This window comes from Leptodactylus fuscus, chromosome 6 (genome assembly GCF_031893055.1).
Source record: "Leptodactylus fuscus isolate aLepFus1 chromosome 6, aLepFus1.hap2, whole genome shotgun sequence".
Lineage (NCBI taxonomy): Eukaryota > Metazoa > Chordata > Amphibia > Anura > Leptodactylidae > Leptodactylus > Leptodactylus fuscus.
Genome location: NC_134270.1, coordinates 106,002,843 through 106,022,485, shown reverse-complemented (window position 1 = coordinate 106,022,485; position 19,643 = coordinate 106,002,843). Strand labels below are relative to the sequence as shown.

The following is a 19,643-nucleotide window of genomic DNA, read 5'->3' as shown; positions in this document are numbered from 1 at the left end:
TATGGGAAATCCAAAAGAAAAGGCAAAAGAAGGAAAACATTTAAAAGGATATCACACTTAAAAACAAGATTCTATTACATTTAAAGTGACACTAAGCCCTACTAAAAAGTAAGAAAACCTCCCAAAGAAGACGTATGATATAGTTCATCTCTAGGTCTGTCTGCAGGATTGTACTGCTAAATTGATGCTCTAAGCAGTTTAGCAGAAATCTTACAGATATACAGTAGACATACAGCGCTTTCTAACTCCCTGCAGCTCCAATTTTGGCTACAGTTTGAGAAAGAGGGGGCTTAGCTCCTCTTCACTATAATATTGTGATAGGGTGCAGCTTCAGAGCATGAGTTACACTAGGAAGAGGTTACATGTTTTCATTTACTTTGTGCAAGTCACACAGCTTTCCCAGATTACTGAAAGGCAAAACTAGCTAGTTGTGTCAAAACTTGTAAACACAAAGAGTGGTTTATGTAGGTAGATTTTGCTTTAACAGTCCTATTTACAGCCTTGACTGATATGTTATCCATCTTTTTTGGAACCCTAAACACCAAATCTGTAAAATTAAGAAACTATTACAGAGGAAGAAGAGGAATATTTAGTATTTAGCGGTCCCTGTTACAGAATTACTTTCCATATTACCCATCTTTCCTAGGATCATGAAAAGCAAATATACCTTGGCATGACATGGATATAGAGCATGGAAGGAGGTTTATTTATGTAGATTTGGCTTAAGAGTTCTCCTTTACAGCTCACAGAGTTAGCCAGTTTTCCTGGGACTCTTAAAAATCTGAAAAGTTTTGGAAGAATTACAGAGCTAGCACGTAATTTATTTAGATATATTTGGTACTCAGCAGTCCACATTACAGTATTATCTGGCATGTTACCCAGCTTTTCTGGGACTCTTGAAGTCAAATATGGAAACAAATGGAACAGTTCTGGAAAATAAAGTGGCTCTTATTTAGACATGGTTTTCCTATTACAGCTCAACATTATATGATACCCAACTTTCCCAATCCTGAAAGGCAAATCTAGCAAGTTTTGCCATGATTTGAGATTTATTTAGGTATATTTACTATTCAGCAGTCCCTATTAAAGCATTACCTTAAAATTACATCTGACATGATATGAAAGAATAAAGTAGTAAGGGGTGGGATTTATTTAAATAAACATAGTGATCAGTATTTCCTATCACAGCCCCACATGCCATACCACCAAGCATTCCCAGAACTCTGAAAGGCAACTCTAGCAAAATTTGCATAATTTAAAGGGATCCACAAAGGGATCCAAGAAAATGGCCACTTACACCAGCCTCCTGTGTATGCGGCCATTTTCTTGTGGCCATGGGCATGTGCAGTCACCTCTGCCTGAGGTCCAATGGCAGAGCCGACTGCGCATGCCTAAAAGATTGAAACCCAGGACAGAAGACGACACAGGGAGAGGGGGTTCCAGAAGAAGATGGAGGTGGCGCTGGACAGTTCTCTTGCAACATTGGGGATGCCCCCAGTGCTGTATGAGCACTGGGGACCACCTCCAGTGTTGCAGGAGAACTCATTTGCATACCAAAGAAAACCCATATACAGAATGGCGGCGCGGAGAAGACATCTAAAGGTAGGAGAAGAATAGCCTTTCATATGGCTATTCCTACATGTAAGTCAGGAAAAAAAGGGTATCCAATGATAGGATCCTTTTAAGAGCAGGGGAATTAATTTGGTATATTTAGTATCAGCAATACCTATTACAGCATAACTGTGTATGCTACCCTGCTTTCCCAAAATCTTTAAATTAAAATCTTGGCAAGCTATGGTTTGATTATACGGTAGTACAAGGAAGTAGATTTATTTAGGTATAGTATTGAATGTTGCCACTAGCAGAAAAAAGAAGCTGCCCTTTCTTCAGGCGCATTCCGTGGCTCATTGAGCCACGGCTTCCGCCTGGCAGCAGCAATCTCTGGAGTCAGCCCATTCATTTGAGCTGACTCCGGAGGGGGAAGCCGCGACAGTCGTGGCAGTCGGGTTTTGACCGGAGAGTGACGCGGCTCCCTGCGTCACTCGGTGCCAAAATCCGCTCCACCACCCCCCGTGTGAACGAGCCCTTAGAGTAGTGCTTCCAGTGCTGAAAGCCCTCCCTCAGTGCACCAATTGAATCATTTGCATCAGACTTCAAGGCTTCTATAAAGGAGAAATACATAATAGAAGTATGCTGTTCATTGTATTGTGCTCTGTACTGTGGTGGCAGCAGTTGGTTATGCTTGGGGGAGGAGACTCTATTTAAAAAATAATAATTTACAGGAAATTAAATTTATACAATAAAAAATATAACTCATGAATACACATTGTTTGGGACATTATTACACATGTCATTTCTGCAAAGAGCTGACAATCTATTTTTTGTACATACCAATATGTAGAGAGCACCCTCTGACTTCTCCTCATACTCTCTAATAGTAGAAAAAACAGAAAGAACGAGACAGGAGAAGACAAGCAGGAACCTGAGAATGAAGAAAACAATGACTTAATATATAGCCCTCTATAATATTGCTCTGTTTGTGCAATTTAATTACCATAGTACTCCCCCATGTGCAAGAATATAACCGCTATAATACTGCCTCCTACATACTAGATCAGGGGTAGGCAACCTTCGGCACTCCAGCTGTCGTAAAACTACAACTCCCAGCATGCATACTTGCTCTGCTTTTCTTAGAACACCTATGGAAGTGAATGGAGCATGTTAGGAGTTATAGTTTCACAGCAGCTGGCGTGCTGAAGGTTGCCGACCCCTGTACTAGACTATAACCTCTATAATACTGCCCCCTATGTATAAGATTGTAACGCCTATAATACTGCTCTCTATTTGCCAGAATATAGCTACTATAATATTTCCCAATGTATATTACTATAATTACTCTAATAGTGACCCCTATCTACATTAAAGGGGTTGTCCCATTATAGACACTTACAGGATAGGAGATGAGATAAGTGTCACATTGCTGAGAGTTTGACGGCCGGGTCCCCGAGAGATCAGGAGAACAGGGGAATATCCATGTGAATGAAGCGTCATTGCGCTTGCATGATCGGCGCGCCAATCAATGCTATAGAGTTGTCGGAGACTGCAATGAATTAAGTGCTGGTCACACAACCGCACTGGTACTTCATTCACATGGAGTAGATATGGAGATCCTTATTTTTTACAATGATATCTATGTAAACAAATGGCCATTCCTTTTCATCTGCTTGCATCGGTTTTCTGCATACGTTAAACAGGTATAATACATGGATGTAAAATGTGATATTAATGGACCCCAACATTGCTCTTTAAGGTCAGTTATAAATGTAATTTCTGTGTAAGGCACGTTTTATGGACTCCCACAATCAATTGTACACTGCAGTTCTACAAAAGCATTATATACTGTATTATGTTCCTGTTCTCCTACCTCCTACGTGACATATGAGATTCTAACACCTACAGGAATTACATGGCTTTGTTAATTGCAGAGAAGGAGGGGGGAGGTTGATGGACAAGTTCCCAAGAGAGGTACCAAGGTACTTCAAAGCAAATATACAGTGATTGTTGGGGAGGGGAAGGGGGGCTCCTTTATTTCCAGTCCCTGGGGTTATCTCAGATTTAGTGAACAGAGCAATATCCAGTCAATAACTTGACTTCAGCACATCCTTGTGGTTTTACTACAGTCAGCACCTCGGCTTGATACACCCAGCATAGTCCCCTGGGCAATGCACACCCATTGTATACGCACTAGCCCTTCTATCTAGAGACAATTATATAGTAACGCATGTTTATAAAATCACAAGTATCCAGGGGATTGAAGAAATCTTGTTATCCAGCTTGTATAACTGGATAATGAGAAAGGAAATTAATCTGTGGTTTTACAGAAAAAAAAACACATTTTATAAATCTGCCTTCTATCAACAAGCGCTCAAAGCCACAAAATACTAACACTGTTATCATAGGGACCGGCTTATTTATAATCCAGGACGGGGAGAGGGGTGCTGATGTCCATGTAAATTGTGCATGGCATCATACAATATGACAAAGGGGATGACAACATTTGTGGCTCTGTCTTCACATGAGTGGTTAGGTCTATTAATAGAGATGAGCGAACAGTGTTCTATCGAACACATGTTCGATCGGATATCAGGGTGTTCGCAATGTTCGAATCGAATCGAACACCACGTGGTAAAGTGCGCCAAAATTCGATTCCCCTCCCACCTTCCCTGGCGCCTTTTTTGCACCAATAACAGCGCAGGGGAGGTGGGACAGGAACTACGACACTGGGGGCATTGAAAAAAATTGGAAAAAGTCATTGGCTGCCGAAATCAGGTGACCTCCATTTTAGACGAATAGTGGATTTCAAATCCGGGTCATATGAGAATGTGAACTTTGTGACTATGAGACAGGGATAGCTGTACAGGCAGGGATAGCTAGGGATAACCTTTATTTAGGGGGGAATGTTATTAAAAATAACTTTTTGGGGCTCTATCGGGTGTGTAATTGTGATTTTTGTGAGATAAACTTTTTCCCATAGGGATGCATTGGCCAGCGCTGATTGGCCGAATTCCGTACTCTGGCCAATCAGTGCTGGCCAATGCATTCTATTAGCTTGATGAAGCAGAGTGTGCACAAGGGTTCAAGCGCACCCTCGGCTCTGATGTAGCAGAGCCGAGGCTGCACAAGGGTTCAAGCGCACCCTCGGCTCTGATGTAGGAGAGCCGAGGGTGCACTTGAACCCTTGTGCACCCTCAGCTCTGCTACATCAGAGCCGAGGGTGCGCTTGAACCCTTGTGCACACTCTGCTTCATCAAGCTAATAGAATGCATTGGCCAGCGCTGATTGGCCAATGTATTCTATTAGCCTGATGAAGTAGAGCTGAATGTGTGTGCTAAGCACACACATTCAGCTCTACTTCATCGGGCTAATAGAATGCATTGGCCAGCGCTGATTGGCCAGAGTACGGAACTCGACCAATCAGCGCTGGCTCTGCTGGAGGAGGCGGAGTCTAAGATCGCTCCACACCAGTCTCCATTCAGGTCCGACCTTAGACTCCGCCTCCTCCGGCAGAGCCAGCGCTGATTGGCCGAAGGCTGGCCAATGCATTCCTATGCGAATGCAGAGACTTAGCAGTGCTGAGTCAGTTTTGCTCAACTACACATCTGATGCACACTCGGCACTGCTACATCAGATGTAGCAATCTGATGTAGCAGAGCCGAGGGTGCACTAGAACCCCTGTGCAAACTCAGTTCACGCTAATAGAATGCATTGGCCAGCGCTGATTGGCCAATGCATTCTATTAGCCCGATGAAGTAGAGCTGAATGTGTGTGCTAAGCACACACATTCAGCACTGCTTCATCAAGCCAATACAATGCATTAGCCAGTGCTGATTGGCCAGAGTACGGAATTCGGCCAATCAGCGCTGGCTCTGCTGGAGGAGGCGGAGTCTAAGGTCGGACCTGAATGGAGACTGGTGTGGAGCGATCTTAGACTCCGCCTCCTCCAGCAGAGCCAGCGCTGATTGGTCGAGTTCCGTACTCTGGCCAATCAGCGCTGGCCAATGCATTCTATTAGCCCGATGAAGTAGAGCTGAATGTGTGTGCTTAGCACACACATTCAGCTCTACTTCATCAGGCTAATAGAATACATTGGCCAATCAACGCTGGCCAATGCATTCTATTAGCTTGATGAAGCAGAGTGTGCACAAGGGTTCAAGCGCACCCTCGGCTCTGATGTAGCAGAGCCGAGGCTGCACAAGGGTTCAAGTGCACCCTCGGCTCTCCTACATCAGAGCCGAGGGTGCGCTTGAACCCTTGTGCAGCCTCGGCTCTGCTACATCAGAGCCGAGGGTGCGCTTGAACCCTTGTGCACACTCTGCTTCATCAAGCTAATAGAATGCATTGGCCAGCACTGATTGGCCAGAGTACGGAATTCGGCCAATCAGCGCTGGCCAATGCATTCTATTAGCCCGATGAAGTAGAGCTGAATGTGTGTGCTAAGCACACACATTCAGCACTGCTTCATCACGCCAATACAATGCATTAGCCAGTGCTGATTGGCCAGAGTACGGAATTCGGCCAATCAGCGCTGGCTCTGCTGGAGGAGGCGGAGTCTAAGATCGCTCCACACCAGTCTCCATTCAGGTCCGACCTTAGACTCCGCCTCCTCCAGCAGAGCCAGCGCTGATTGGCCGAATTCCGTACTCTGGCCAATCAGCACTGGCTAATGCATTGTATTGGCTTGATGAAGCAGTGCTGAATGTGTGTGCTTAGCACACACATTCAGCTCTACTTCATCGGGCTAATAGAATGCATTGGCCAATCAGCGCTGGCCAATGCATTCTATTAGCGTGAACTGAGTTTGCACAGGGGTTCTAGTGCACCCTCGGCTCTGCTACATCAGATTGCTACATCTGATGTAGCAGTGCCGAGTGTGCATCAGATGTGTAGTTGAGCAAAACTGACTCAGCACTGCTAAGTCTGCATTCGCATAGGAATGCATTGGCCAGCCTTCGGCCAATCAGCGCTGGCTCTGCCGGAGGAGGCGGAGTCTAAGGTCGGACCTGAATGGAGACTGGTGTGGAGCGACCTTAGACTCCGCCTCCTCCAGCAGAGCCAGCGCTGATTGGCCGAATTCCGTACTCTGGCCAATCAGCACTGGCTAATGCATTGTATTGGCTTGATGAAGCAGTGCTGAATGTGTGTGCTTAGCACACACATTCAGCTCTACTTCATCGGGCTAATAGAATGCATTGGCCAGCGCTGATTGGCCGAATTCCGTACTCTGGCCAATCAGCACTGGCTAATGCATTGTATTGGCTTGATGAAGCAGTGCTGAATGTGTGTGCTTAGCACACACATTCAGCTCTACTTCATCGGGCTAATAGAATGCATTGGCCAATCAGCGCTGGCCAATGCATTCTATTAGCGTGAACTGAGTTTGCACAGGGGTTCTAGTGCACCCTCGGCTCTGCTACATCAGATTGCTACATCTGATGTAGCAGTGCCGAGTGTGCATCAGATGTGTAGTTGAGCAAAACTGACTCAGCACTGCTAAGTCTGCATTCGCATAGGAATGCATTGGCCAGCCTTCGGCCAATCAGCGCTGGCTCTGCCGGAGGAGGCGGAGTCTAAGGTCGGACCTGAATGGAGACTGGTGTGGAGCTATCTTAGACTCCGCCTCCTCCAGCAGAGCCAGCGCTGATTGGTCGAGTTCCGTACTCTGGCCAATCAGCACTGGCCAATGCATTTCTATGGGGAAAAGTTAGCTTGCGAAAATCGCAAACTGACAGGGATTTCCATGAAATAAAGTGACTTTTATGCCCCCAGACATGCTTCCCCTGCTGTCCCAGTGTCATTCCAGGGTGTTGGTATCATTTCCTGGGGTGTCATAGTGGACTTGGTGACCCTCCAGACACGAATTTGGGTTTCCCCCTTAACGAGTTTATGTTCCCCATAGACTATAATGGGGTTCGAAACCCATTCGAACACTCGAACAGTGAGCGGCTGTTCGAATCGAATTTCGAACCTCGAACATTTTAGTGTTCGCTCATCTCTATCTATTAACAATCAGCACACTTCTCTTCTGAAAACCTCTGCTGGTGGGGCCCTCCTCCATCTGCCCCTAGTTTAATGTCCCCTTTCATCTGCCACCAACTTAATATACCTCCTTCATCTTCAACCATCTTAATGTCCCCCTACATCTACCACCAGTTTAATGTCCCCCTTTGTCTGCCACCAGGTTAATGCCCCCCTTCATATGCCCCCAGTTTAATTGCCCTTTCATCTGCCCCCCAGTTTAATTGCCCTTTCATCTTCCTCCAGTTTAATTGCCCCTTCATCTGCCTTCGGTTCAATTGCCCCCTACATCTGCCCCCAGTTCCCCCATCTCTGCCCACACAAGATTCTGCTCACATGGTCATGATGTCATCAAAGATCCTTAAGCCAACTAGGATTTAGTATCTACCATTTAGCCTTTACCCTACCCTAACAAAGTGTAACAGCAAAACACTTCAGGGGTGTAGCAGGACTTCAGGGGCATAGTGGGAAAATCCATAAGCTATCTGGGATGGTGGGACAGCAGCGTAAAATCGGGACTGTCCCACCGGAACCAGGATGGTTGGAAGCTTTGCGCTAAGAGACAATATGAGTACACACACAGTTATTGTTACTGTGTTAGGAGATGGCATGTGTAGACACACAGTTATTGTTACTGTGCTAAGTGATTGTATGGATACACATACAGTTAATGCGCTAGGAGACAGTATGGGTACACACACAGTTACTGTTATTGCGCTGGGAGACGATATGGCTACACACACAGTTACTGCACTAGAAGATAGTATGGGTATACACACAGTTATTGTTATTGCCCTAGGAGACGGTATGGGTACACATGCAGTTATTGTTACTGTGCTAGAAGACGGTATGGGTACACACACAGTTACTGCACTAGAAGATAGTATGGGTATACACACAGTTATTGTTACTGCGCTAGGAGACAGTATGGCTACACACACAGTTACTGCGCTAGGAGATAGTATGGGTATACACACAGTTATTGTTATTGCCCTAGGAGACGGTATGGATACACATGCAGTTATTGTTACTGTGCTAGAAGACGGTATGGGTACACACACAGTTACTGCACTAGAAGATAGTATGGGTATACACACAGTTATTGTTACTGCACTAGGAGATAGTATGGGTATACACACAGTTATTGTTACTGCGCTAGGAGATAGTATGGGTACACACACGGTTATTGTTACTGCGCTAGGAGATAGTATGGGTACACACACGGTTATTGTTACTGCACTAGGAGACAGTATGGGTACACATGCAGTTATTGTTACTGCGCTAGGAGATAGTATGGGTACACACACAGTTATTGTTACTGCGCTAGGAGACAGTATGGGTATACACACAGTTATTGTTACTGCGCTAGGAGATAGTATGGGTACACACACAGTTATTGTTACTGCGCTAGGAGATAGTATGGGTATACACACAGTTATTGTTACTGCGCTAGGAGACAGTATGGGTACACACACAGTTATTGTTACTGCGCTAGGAGACAGTATGGGTACACACACAGTTATTGTTACTGCGCTAGGAGATAGTATGGGTATACACACAGTTATTGTTACTGCGCTAGGAGACAGTATGGGTACACACACAGTTATTGTTACTGCGCTAGGAGATAGTATGGGTATACACACAGTTATTGTTACTGCGCTAGGAGACAGTATGGGTACACACACGGTTATTGTTACTGCACTAGGAGACAGTATGGGTACACAAGCAGTTATTGTTACTGCGCTAGGAGATAGTATGGGTACACACACAGTTATTGTTACTGCGCTAGGAGACAGTATGGGTATACACACAGTTATTGTTACAGCGCTAGGAGATAGTATGGGTACACACACAGTTATTGTTACTGCGCTAGGAGACAGTATGGGTATACACACAGTTATTGTTACTGCGCTAGGAGACAGTATGGGTACACACACAGTTATTGTTACTGCGCTAGGAGATAGTATGGGTACACACACAGTTATTGTTATTGCCCTATTAGACAGGGTGTGTACACACACAGTTTACTGTTACTGCCCTGAAAAGGGCAATTCTTATTTCCTGTCCCTCACAGTATCCAGCCTCTCTCCCTAACTCGCTGCACTGCCCTGAAAAGGACAATTAATAAATTTAGCTCAGGCTCTGACTGTCCCTATCTCCAGCTGCAGTCTCTCCCTACCTAACTATCTGGAATGGTGATGGGACCTGTGACCTACATCTTATACAGAGGGGTCACATGTCCCACCTGGCCAATCACAGCCAGGACCATACTGGGCATGTCGGTCATGTTTTGTGGGCTATGTCGGTCATGTCTTGTGGGCTGGGTGGGTTGATTGGCTGCTCAGCAATCTACACGGTATACACAGTATGCTCAGCAGTATACACAGTATACACAGTATGTTCAGCAGTCAATCAGCCAGCTTTAGGGATGAGCTGAACCTGAATTGTGTGGTTCGCTTTCGCTCATCACTAGTCATGACCTTCCACAACCTGAGTACACTCATCTGCTGAAATACTCTGTGCTGCTAGGGCACCATGTTGCTCTTGTATTAACTAGGCCACTTTGTCCTAACATAACATCACATAACTGGCCAGGTCAGGCTGTGTCTCTCACTTGATCTTTGTAAATATTCTGTGCTGCTTGAAGACTTGTTTGTTAGTCTGTAACCTCCTTCATCACCCCACCTGCTCATGACACTTTTCCTTTTCTACAAGCCTCCTTATTCTTACTTACACCGTCTTTACACTCTTGCATAAGTAATCAGGTCACTGACACAGCTGCTGTTCTGAAATATTCTGTGCTGCTGGTATGTCACACCAGGGCCGTTTTAACACATTGATGGACCCAGTTCAAATGTTTCATAAGTGCCCCCCCCCCCTACTTAGAAATATCTGACCTGCACAAATTATAATGTCCCCTCAATGGCCCCCCACATAGTATAATGCCCTTTAGTGGCTCTTACACAGTATAATGCCTCCCTACAATATAAGAGACAGGGGCCGAATGGTAAAGCAGGAAATAGACGGCTCCTTGCTTCACCATTATTGCATTCAGCTCATCTGCGTCCAGAGAAGACACGCCAGGACATGATTGACCCTATGAATTCAGAACAGGCTCTTGCTTCACCATTGCCTTCAATTCTTCGGCAGCCCTGATCTACTACTCGAAACAGTGGGACAGCAAGTGCAGGACTGTCCCACTATCCCAAGGGGGCCTCTGCTAGAATAAGACCCAGTGCAAATGCATTGTTTGCCTTTTGATCAAAGTGGCCATGGGTAATGCTCACTAGGCAATATATCATTTGTCTCTGTTCTCCAACTAATATTATACCAATACCCTTGTCACATGCAGCCCTGACCTCACTAACATTATTACATGTCAATGTGGGTCACTGTCCCACACATAGTCGGCAGGCTACTCTCCTGAAATACTCTTCGCTGATGAGGGATTTTTGCTGCCTCTATGATTTCTTTGTGACCTTCAGTCAGTCTCCATTGTACTCTTCAGATAGCATTTTACATTAAGGTCTGTTGCCATAACACCTGACTGTTCTCAACAAGAACAGTACAACTCTCATATCCTGAAATACTTGTAGCTGCTGGCGGCTCTTACATTGTAGCAAACACACATTCTGCAGCCGGCCATTTGCCTTGATTTCCTGCTTTCACATCATGACACTGCACTGCCTTGCCTTGAGTGGATACCAGGCACTACTGCCCACTTACTCATAGTCTGCATTCATGCTTTGCAAATGATTTTTATATCCATTCTTGTGCACATCCAGATGCTGAAAAATGCTACAGACATATGAATGCACATATATAAATTAAAAGAGACTTCCACTTCTATAAAGATAAATTTGTTTCAACAAATTTAACGCCCCATAACCCTAACTGGGTGGAAAAACACTTCCCCACCTCACTTCATTATTGTCCCACCAGAATGTGGACAATAGTTGAGAGAAACTCAAACTGCTGGAGAATAATTCCCATCCCATGCATGAGCCCATGATAACTCTGGGCAGTACTGTCAGTCACCGACTGCTTCACCCTAAGGGGTCATTCACATCTGCTTTTGTTTTCTGTCCGGGGAGAGTACGCATGGTGACCCCCCAAACGGAATACAAATGCAATTGCAAGCGCTGTGCTGTAAAAGCACACGGAACCCATAGACTATAATGGGGTCCGTGTGCTTGCCGTGCACTGCCCGCACAAATCATGCGGACAGGAAAATAGATGGGGAATTACTTTCCTGTCCGCACGATCCCTGCGGAGATCTGGCGGTAAGCACACAGACCCCATTATACTCTTTGGGGTCCGTGTGCTTTTCCAGCACAGCGCTTTGCACTTGCGCTTGGTATTCCATTCGGGGGGGGGGGGACCATGCAGACTCCCCAGGACGGAATCCAAACGCTAATGTGAACAGGGCATAAGTGTGAGAAGGGCTATCGGAAGTCTTTCCTCCTAGCTGCGGTTAGGCTGTACAACCAACACCGAGCTAAGTGGAGATCACTCCATACAAAGAACTGAAAGATCCATAAATTGTGATATCCCTTCTACTATTTTTTTACCTTTATCTTTTTATCTATACCAACTGTCACTGCAATGCCTCTTTTGTAGCTTTTCTATTTTGTATTATCATTGTATTATCTATACTGCTGTAATACACTGAATTTCCTCATGGTGGGACTATTAAAGGATTATCTTATTTTATCAAGTAATTAGGTTGGAGAAGTAAGGAGGGGACAGGTTGTGGATGGCTTTGTATGTCAACATTAACATCATAGGGGCCATTCACACAGAGGAAAATGGTGTGGAATATCAGTACTGAAAAAAAGCCTCCCATTGAAGCAGGGGTGAACCAACCTTTTTCGCCGCCCGAGGTGGACAACAGAAAGCCGCCCCCCGGCGGAGCGGAGGGGGCGGGACGGAGCGAGGGGGGCGTGGTGGAGCTGCGTTAGCAGGCAGAGAGCAGGCAGGGAGAGGACCTGCTCTCTGCCTGAGCGTGAGGGGAGGCCGCTGGAGCAACGCTGCGTCCACAGGGCCTCCCCAATCCACCACTCAGTGACGATGACGCTAAGCCAGTCCAGGACAGCTTGTCCTGGACTCGCTTAGGTAAGCAAAAATGCCGCCCTCCCCAGGGCCCTGGCATAGCGCCACCTGAAGCGGTTGCTTCAGGTCGCCTCATGGGAGGTGCGGCGTGATTGAAGTCAATGGGAGGCTTTTTTTTTCAACGCTGAAATTCCACACCAAATTCCTTACCATTTTCCCCCATGTGAATGGACCCTAAGGGGGCATTCACACGGAGTAACGCGGTGCTGATTCTGGCTGAATCACTGGGTTAAAAAGACTCCCATTGATTTCAATGTGTTACGCGTGTTAAACGGAACCCATTGAACTCAATAGGATTCTGTTTTGCAGGGCTGATGCTTACGCGAGTTATCAAGCCAGAATCAGCACCGCATTACTGTATGTGAATGTCCCCTAAAACTCTATTTTCTGGGCAATGAGTAACCAGTGAAGGGACTGGCCAAAGGGAGGGCTGAATAAAATGGAGGGAGAAATAGATTAAGTGAACAGCAGAGTTTAGAGGAGGGGAGCAAGGTTTGAAGGGGTTTAGGGGTTGAAAGGAGCAAGAACATTTGCTGGGAGGCAGTAGAGAAGGGTGTTACAGTAGTCTGTGCAGGAGATTATGAAGACATAGACTAGCATTTTTGAAGTTTAAGGCTAAGGCCCCACGTTGGTGAAAAGCTGCTTTATATTGTTGCAGATTTTGCTGCATTTTTCTTTAGCTAAATCTAGCAGTGGCTACAGAAGGAATGGGAAATATCTGGGAAGCATTTATACTTCTCCCATCTGCTCAATCCACTCCTGGCTTTTGCTCGAAAATGCAACACAATCTACAACAGAGAAAGCTGCTTATCCGCAATGTAGGGCCTCCGCCCAAGGGGTGAGGTAGGATCAGATTTGATGAATGTTCTTGATTTGGAGGCAATTACGAATTGACCAATTACAGGGCTCAATTGTACAGACAAATGTACAGTAGCAAAGCTAAATTTGTGAATTTTCTTTTTAGGGACACGTAACTTCAACATATAATAGTAATAATAACCTAGGTTCCCGCAGTCGTGTGTAATATCAAAAATTAGACAGCGCCATATACCAAACTCAACCTGCCTCAAATGGTGCAAATTGAGCTCTGCCGCATCCAAAACAAAGTGAGTTCTGTTACATCTGAAAGAAACTCACTTTTTTATTAGGGCCAAATGAATTTAATCTCTGCTGAATGTGATAGAAATTTGGCTTTGCATCTAACAGACACTCAGCTCTGCTTCATCAGCAAGAAACACATCTTTACTGGGTCTATGCGAAGCTCAGCACTGCTACATCCAACAGAATCTTGGCCCTGCCACGTCCAGCACAGACTCAGCTTTGATACCTTTATTTGACCAAATATCATCTCTCTACAGGAATGGTATACTATTGGGTCACTGCTTTTTCCTACACAGTGCCGTATTTCAGTCTACTGCAATGAACAGACCAATAGTCCAGGGTACACAGATGATAGCTTACATGATTGCCATGACAACTGCACATGGATAACCGTGCGGGCTGAGCTCATTTCTAGCATATCAATTCCCTAGTATAAAGTGACATCAGAGCCACAACATGTCTCATACCTCTGCAATTACACTAGTAAATTTATAAGCTGAACGCCTTGAATAGTTACATAGTTAATGGGGTGACATAATGGTGCAAGTACATCACGTTCAACAGATAACCCTATAGTGTTAATCCAGAAGAAGGCAAAAACCGCTATAAGGCTAAGGCCAGTGGTGTGATTAAAGTCTTGTGGGCCCCAATGCAATCTTTTGTCCGGGGCCCCCTACCTCGTCTCTATAGCAAATTCTTGATAGTAATGGTTAGGGTAATCTGTGGGTCTCCTTGTCTTATGGGCCCCCTAAGGCTCCTGGGCCCCGATGTGACTGCACCCTCTGCACCCCCACAAATTACGCCTCTGGCTAAGGCCCTACATTTGGCTACTGCAATAACAGAGCAGGAAAAAAACACTGTTTTATAGTACCAGAAAAATGAATGAGATTTCATTAATCTAATCCACACATTGTGCGGAAAAACTGCGTTTTAAAAAACGTGTGTTTCTGAAAAAAAGAAGAATGTTAATTTTAGCTGCAAAATTGCAAGCGATTTCCCTGTAGATTTAATATGGTAGGAAAAAAGCAGAGAGAAACGCAGCAAAAACTCAATGAAAAATGAGTTTTTTAGCTGCATTTTCGTTCCGTGGTGGCTTCAAGCAGATGCCAATTCCACCATATTGGGGGGGAAATTCCTTCTGCACTCCAAATTTGGCAATCAGAATAAATCTCTGGATTAATCTTTTACCTTTAAAAATATAGTTTCTATAATTTTTAGGTAAATTAATCATAACCCTCGACCTTATTTTTTATTAGATGCCAACCATGTCCTTTTTAAAGGCTGATAAGGTATCTGCCATTGCTTCCACTCGGGGAGGCTATTCCATTGTTTTACTACTCTAACTATACAGAACCCCTTCCTATAAAGATGCTTTTCCTCCACCCATATAGAATGTCCCTTGGTCCTTTGTACACTCCTTGGACGTAATAAACTATGTAAGTAGAAATTGTGATTGAAAATCATAGAAATCTAGTGGGTTCCCCCCTGTCAATGGCACTATTCACATGGGCATAGCCTGGATGATCATGTTGGGAGATTGCACACAATTGTGGATGCAAAACAAGCGGATAACACAAATGAGCTGCAATAAAACCGCATTTCATTTACTTAAAGCTTTTAACCGTGAAACTGGACCCGGCAGCTTCAAGAGGAGCCGGATCCAGGTCCATTTCTGCTGACATGACATTTTCCTCATCCTTGGCAAGCATACTAAATGAAGCTTTAGAATTAACCCATTCATTTATTAACCCATTCATTGCTAGAGCATAGACAATAAATCACCATACAATACGAATGATATAGATATTTACTGAGAGAATCCAAATGAGTTATCATACACATATGGGGGGGTGCACACTATAATTTCCCCAAATTTTCAATCTCTCTAACAGAGAAGGAGAAGACCCAGTAGAGAAAACCCAGTACAGATCTAATTGTACCCAGTCTAGACCAGGGGTCCTCAAAGTGCGGCCCGAGGGCCACATGCGGCCCGCCAAGCACTTCTGTCTGGCCCTGCCGACAACGCTGGCAGGCGTGCATTTATAATGAAGTTCCTGGGGAGCTCGGGCCAGGCCATGGAGCGCACTTCACTTTACCTAATGGAGGGCACCGCTCCCGATGTCTGTGCGATTTGCTCTGCCTCCGGCCCACTGTTTAAAAAGTTTGAGGACCCCTGGTCTAGACAATCCTCTGTGTGCAGTACAGAACAACAATCATCGTTACCAGTGAAGGAAAACATTCCGGTTTACATCCAGATACTGAAAACTCATTCTGACTTAGACCGGCTCACATAAGAGAAACACCACTACATTTGGCTTTAGGATGTGCCTGATATTATATATATATATATATATATATATATATATATATATATATATATATATATATATTTTTTTTTTTTTAAACCTCTCCAAAAAAAAGACCTCTCCCTTATCCAGAACACATTTCCAGATCCACCAGATATTATGTCTACTGGCCATGTTCTTCAAGAGTATCACACCTATAGAAAACCAATTTTTTATACAGTTTTTGATGGTTGTCTTCTTGTAGTCATGAATCTGGCATCTTAATCATCAAATCTATATCTCTAGTCTAGAGCTTAGAAACATGTGGAATGAGATAAAGATTGGAATACAGAAAGAATAAAAGATGCTACAAGCTGAAGAAGAATAGAGAGAGAGATAGAGTATTGAAGAAACCAAAGTGGAAGATTACTTTATCATACAGAAAACAAACATGGAACAGGATACATATTGAATGCCAACATGGGCGAAGGTGAGGACCTTAGAGCTGTAAAGGAGCCCAACATGAAATCAGAGGAAGGCGAGGCATACCTCCCAACCATCCCGGATTCAGTGAAATATTCCCGAATTCTTTGTCCTGTTCGGCTGTCTTGGTTGGTGGGAGGCATGTCCCAACTTCAACCCATTAGGTTGTTCCTAGTTCCACAACAGCAGTGGCAGGGATTGGCAATTGCCCCCTCTATCTACGCAGTTTCTGTGTAAGCAGTAGGGACAATTGCTGATCATTGCTGTTGTAAGATATCAGAGCATAGGGACAGTGGTCAGGAGATGAATGTTTCTCCAAACTGCTGTTAGTATCAGATGTTTGCGGGGATGCCTAGGAGCATTATACTGTGAGGGGGAAAAAATGGGCAATTATACTGTATAGGGCAAGACATTGGTAATTCATTATAACAGGGAGACCGCTAATAGGGAATTGTGCTTAATGGTGGGGCACTAATGTCCCAATAGTGCTCGCCTACAAAGTATAATACTTCTTAATATTCCCAGACAATATAAATATCTTATGTCATACAGAATAACTAGACGCTAGTACTCTTCACACAGTACAATGTCTCATTAGTGCCCCCATTCAGTATAATGCTCCTTAATCCATTTACTCCATCTGACCACCAGGAAAGATTAAATTCATATAAAACAGCTTTTCCTCATTTTTCTTGTCTAAGCCTAGGGTGTGTCCTATAGTCAGTCAGGTCTTAGGGTAAGTTCACACAGGGTTTTTTGGTCAGGATTTTGAGACCGTATCCGTCTCAAAATCCTGACCAAAAAGACAGCTCCCATTGAAATCAATGGGAGCTGGTCAGTTCTTTTTCAGCTGTTTGCTCCGGCTCCCAGAAAAAGAAGCAACATGCTCATTCTTTCAGGCGGGTTCGCCTCATGACATTCATTTGGGCCTAATCCAGAGCGCAATGTGCGACTGGATACCGGTGCACTGCAGCGGCATCCAGTTTCAGCTACCCGTATTTTAGTCCACCTCCGCCTCAGGTTCCGGACCAAAAAACCTGTGTGAACTTACCCTTATGATCTGAAAAAGAAGGTAAATGCTAGACATGTTCAGCTTGGACCTTCACCTGAAGGTAGACATCGGTCAATGCACCTTTACCAAAAGAAGTAGAGTACCCTTGCTCTAGAGCACTGAAGTCCAATATGGACAAGAAAATGCCTGATAACAAATAATAGCAGACCTACAACAAAATATCTCACTTCTAGGACAGTAAGGAATCCAGCCAAAGAGTGAAGGGAGATGATATTGCAGCATATGTGCCATGTGTTATAGCTGGCAATCATATTTTCTACATTAGTAATATCCAGATGCATAAGATCTGCTCATCTACAGATAACCCCATTCCACTGATCTCTGTATTGTTGGCAGAAGAATCATAGTCACCAAACTTCATCTTATAAAAGCTAAGGACCTCATGTAAAATATAAGGGCCACATATGACCATTAACTAATGGGTTAGACCTCAATGTAGGAAGACCACACTCGGGTCAGTGGGAGCAGTCACTGCTTCTATTGCTATAGAGTTTTCAATAGACTTTTTGTAAAAGTATCATTATTGCGTACAATTCAAAGAGGTCCTGCCCTAAAATCTGGAAAGTGGGCATAAATAAATAATTTATTCCTCTTCCCCAGCCTGTGAGGAGCTTTGGGCCACAGGACACCTATACAGAAAAAAACTAATGGACCAAGAGTAGAGTCTGACACATATTTATTAGTATGGAAAAATATGTTTCAACAACCCAAAAAACAATAAGCTCAAAGCAATTGCACTGTGCAGGAAAGAAACCAGAAGCACAGATATAAGAGGTACAGAGGTACTAAATGCACCCAGTCACAGGTGCATCTGGTGACTTAAAGGTGTATTCCTTAACAAGAAATTGCTGATCACTAAGGTTCAGAGGCTCGGAAGTTTCAATATATGCCTCCTACAGGAACCTATGCAGCCTGTATAGAATTACAGAGAGAACTGAGCTGTCTGCTTCCTGCTCTATTGTCTATTAGTTGCTGAGAACTGCTAATCAATGGGGAGGTGGGCGTCAGAAGTCCACAGTTTACTGACCTCTATTTAGGATAGGTCATCAATATTTCTAGTACAGAAAACTTTAAAAAGTCTTACATTTCTTTAACCTAAGAGGGCTAATCTAAGGTCTTTATTTGTTTAGAGAGCCTAGTCTGAGGTTTGCTTTAATTCAGGGGGGTATATGGTAAAATAAAATCATGCACGGCACTAAAGCTCCCTGATGTCACTTTTCCGAAGTTGTCACTTTTGGCAGCCATACCATTTGCCACCCTGGTTTCCTATGATTAGATATGACTGAATAGTGTTTGCAACTACAATATGAGTCAATGAATTATTGAAATGCCCTATAATATCTGACTATCCCACTGCATTCACATGGAGCAATAAATAGTGTCAGTAAATCCTACAATATACACAAATCCATCCCCTAATCTAATGCATCACCACTGGGACTAGAAAATCCATAGCCGTGGCCTGGAGCTCAAGTGCTCAGCTTTTAGCATAAAATATAGTAACCCTTGAGCCCTTTCACCAGCACATCACTGTCCAGATCCTGGAATTTACAAGCTGCAAACTAGTGCCCTAACCCTGCCCCTCCCTGATATCTAACCCCCAGCACAATTTCTTATTCTGCTGACGTACTTGCAGTCATAGTTACACCTCCCACAATGTAATGACAAATTATCACAGGTTTAATGCCGGCGCTTATTGAATTATGCTTGAGCAGGAGCCTGGCATTGCATTCTTCATGGCAGTGGAGTTCATTTGCTCAGTCACTGAGTAACAGGCCTTGCTTGCTATAATCTAGTTATAAAGCAGATGAGAAATCGATGGGGGGAAAATTGGGGACATCTGGCATTTAATATTGACACATTCCAGGGAAGTTCTGTGCTTGGATTCCATAATTGGTGCAGTGTGGCGAGGTGTATTTGGGGTCATGGAGGCAGTATGTCCTGTATACCACTATATTAATTCAAAATCCTAATTTCAAGAATTGAGAAATTTTCCACTATAAACATGTCTGGGA

At 44.2% G+C, this 19,643-nt stretch overlaps 1 protein-coding gene across 4 annotated transcripts in view; it reads right to left on the bottom strand.

Annotated features, from left to right (window-relative positions):
- Window positions 1–19,643, bottom strand: part of KCNQ2 (potassium voltage-gated channel subfamily Q member 2) — a 92,398-nt gene that overhangs the window by 53,471 nt on the left and 19,284 nt on the right. For all 4 annotated transcript variants that reach the window (XR_012716890.1, XM_075276974.1, XM_075276972.1 and 1 more), the window contains exon 2: window positions 2,392–2,482. Coding sequence is in view for 3 of the 4 variants with exons in the window: in XM_075276974.1 (XP_075133075.1) it covers window positions 2,392–2,482 (91 nt within the window). In the remaining variant the exon portion in view is untranslated. The remainder of the gene's footprint in view (window positions 1–2,391; window positions 2,483–19,643) is intronic.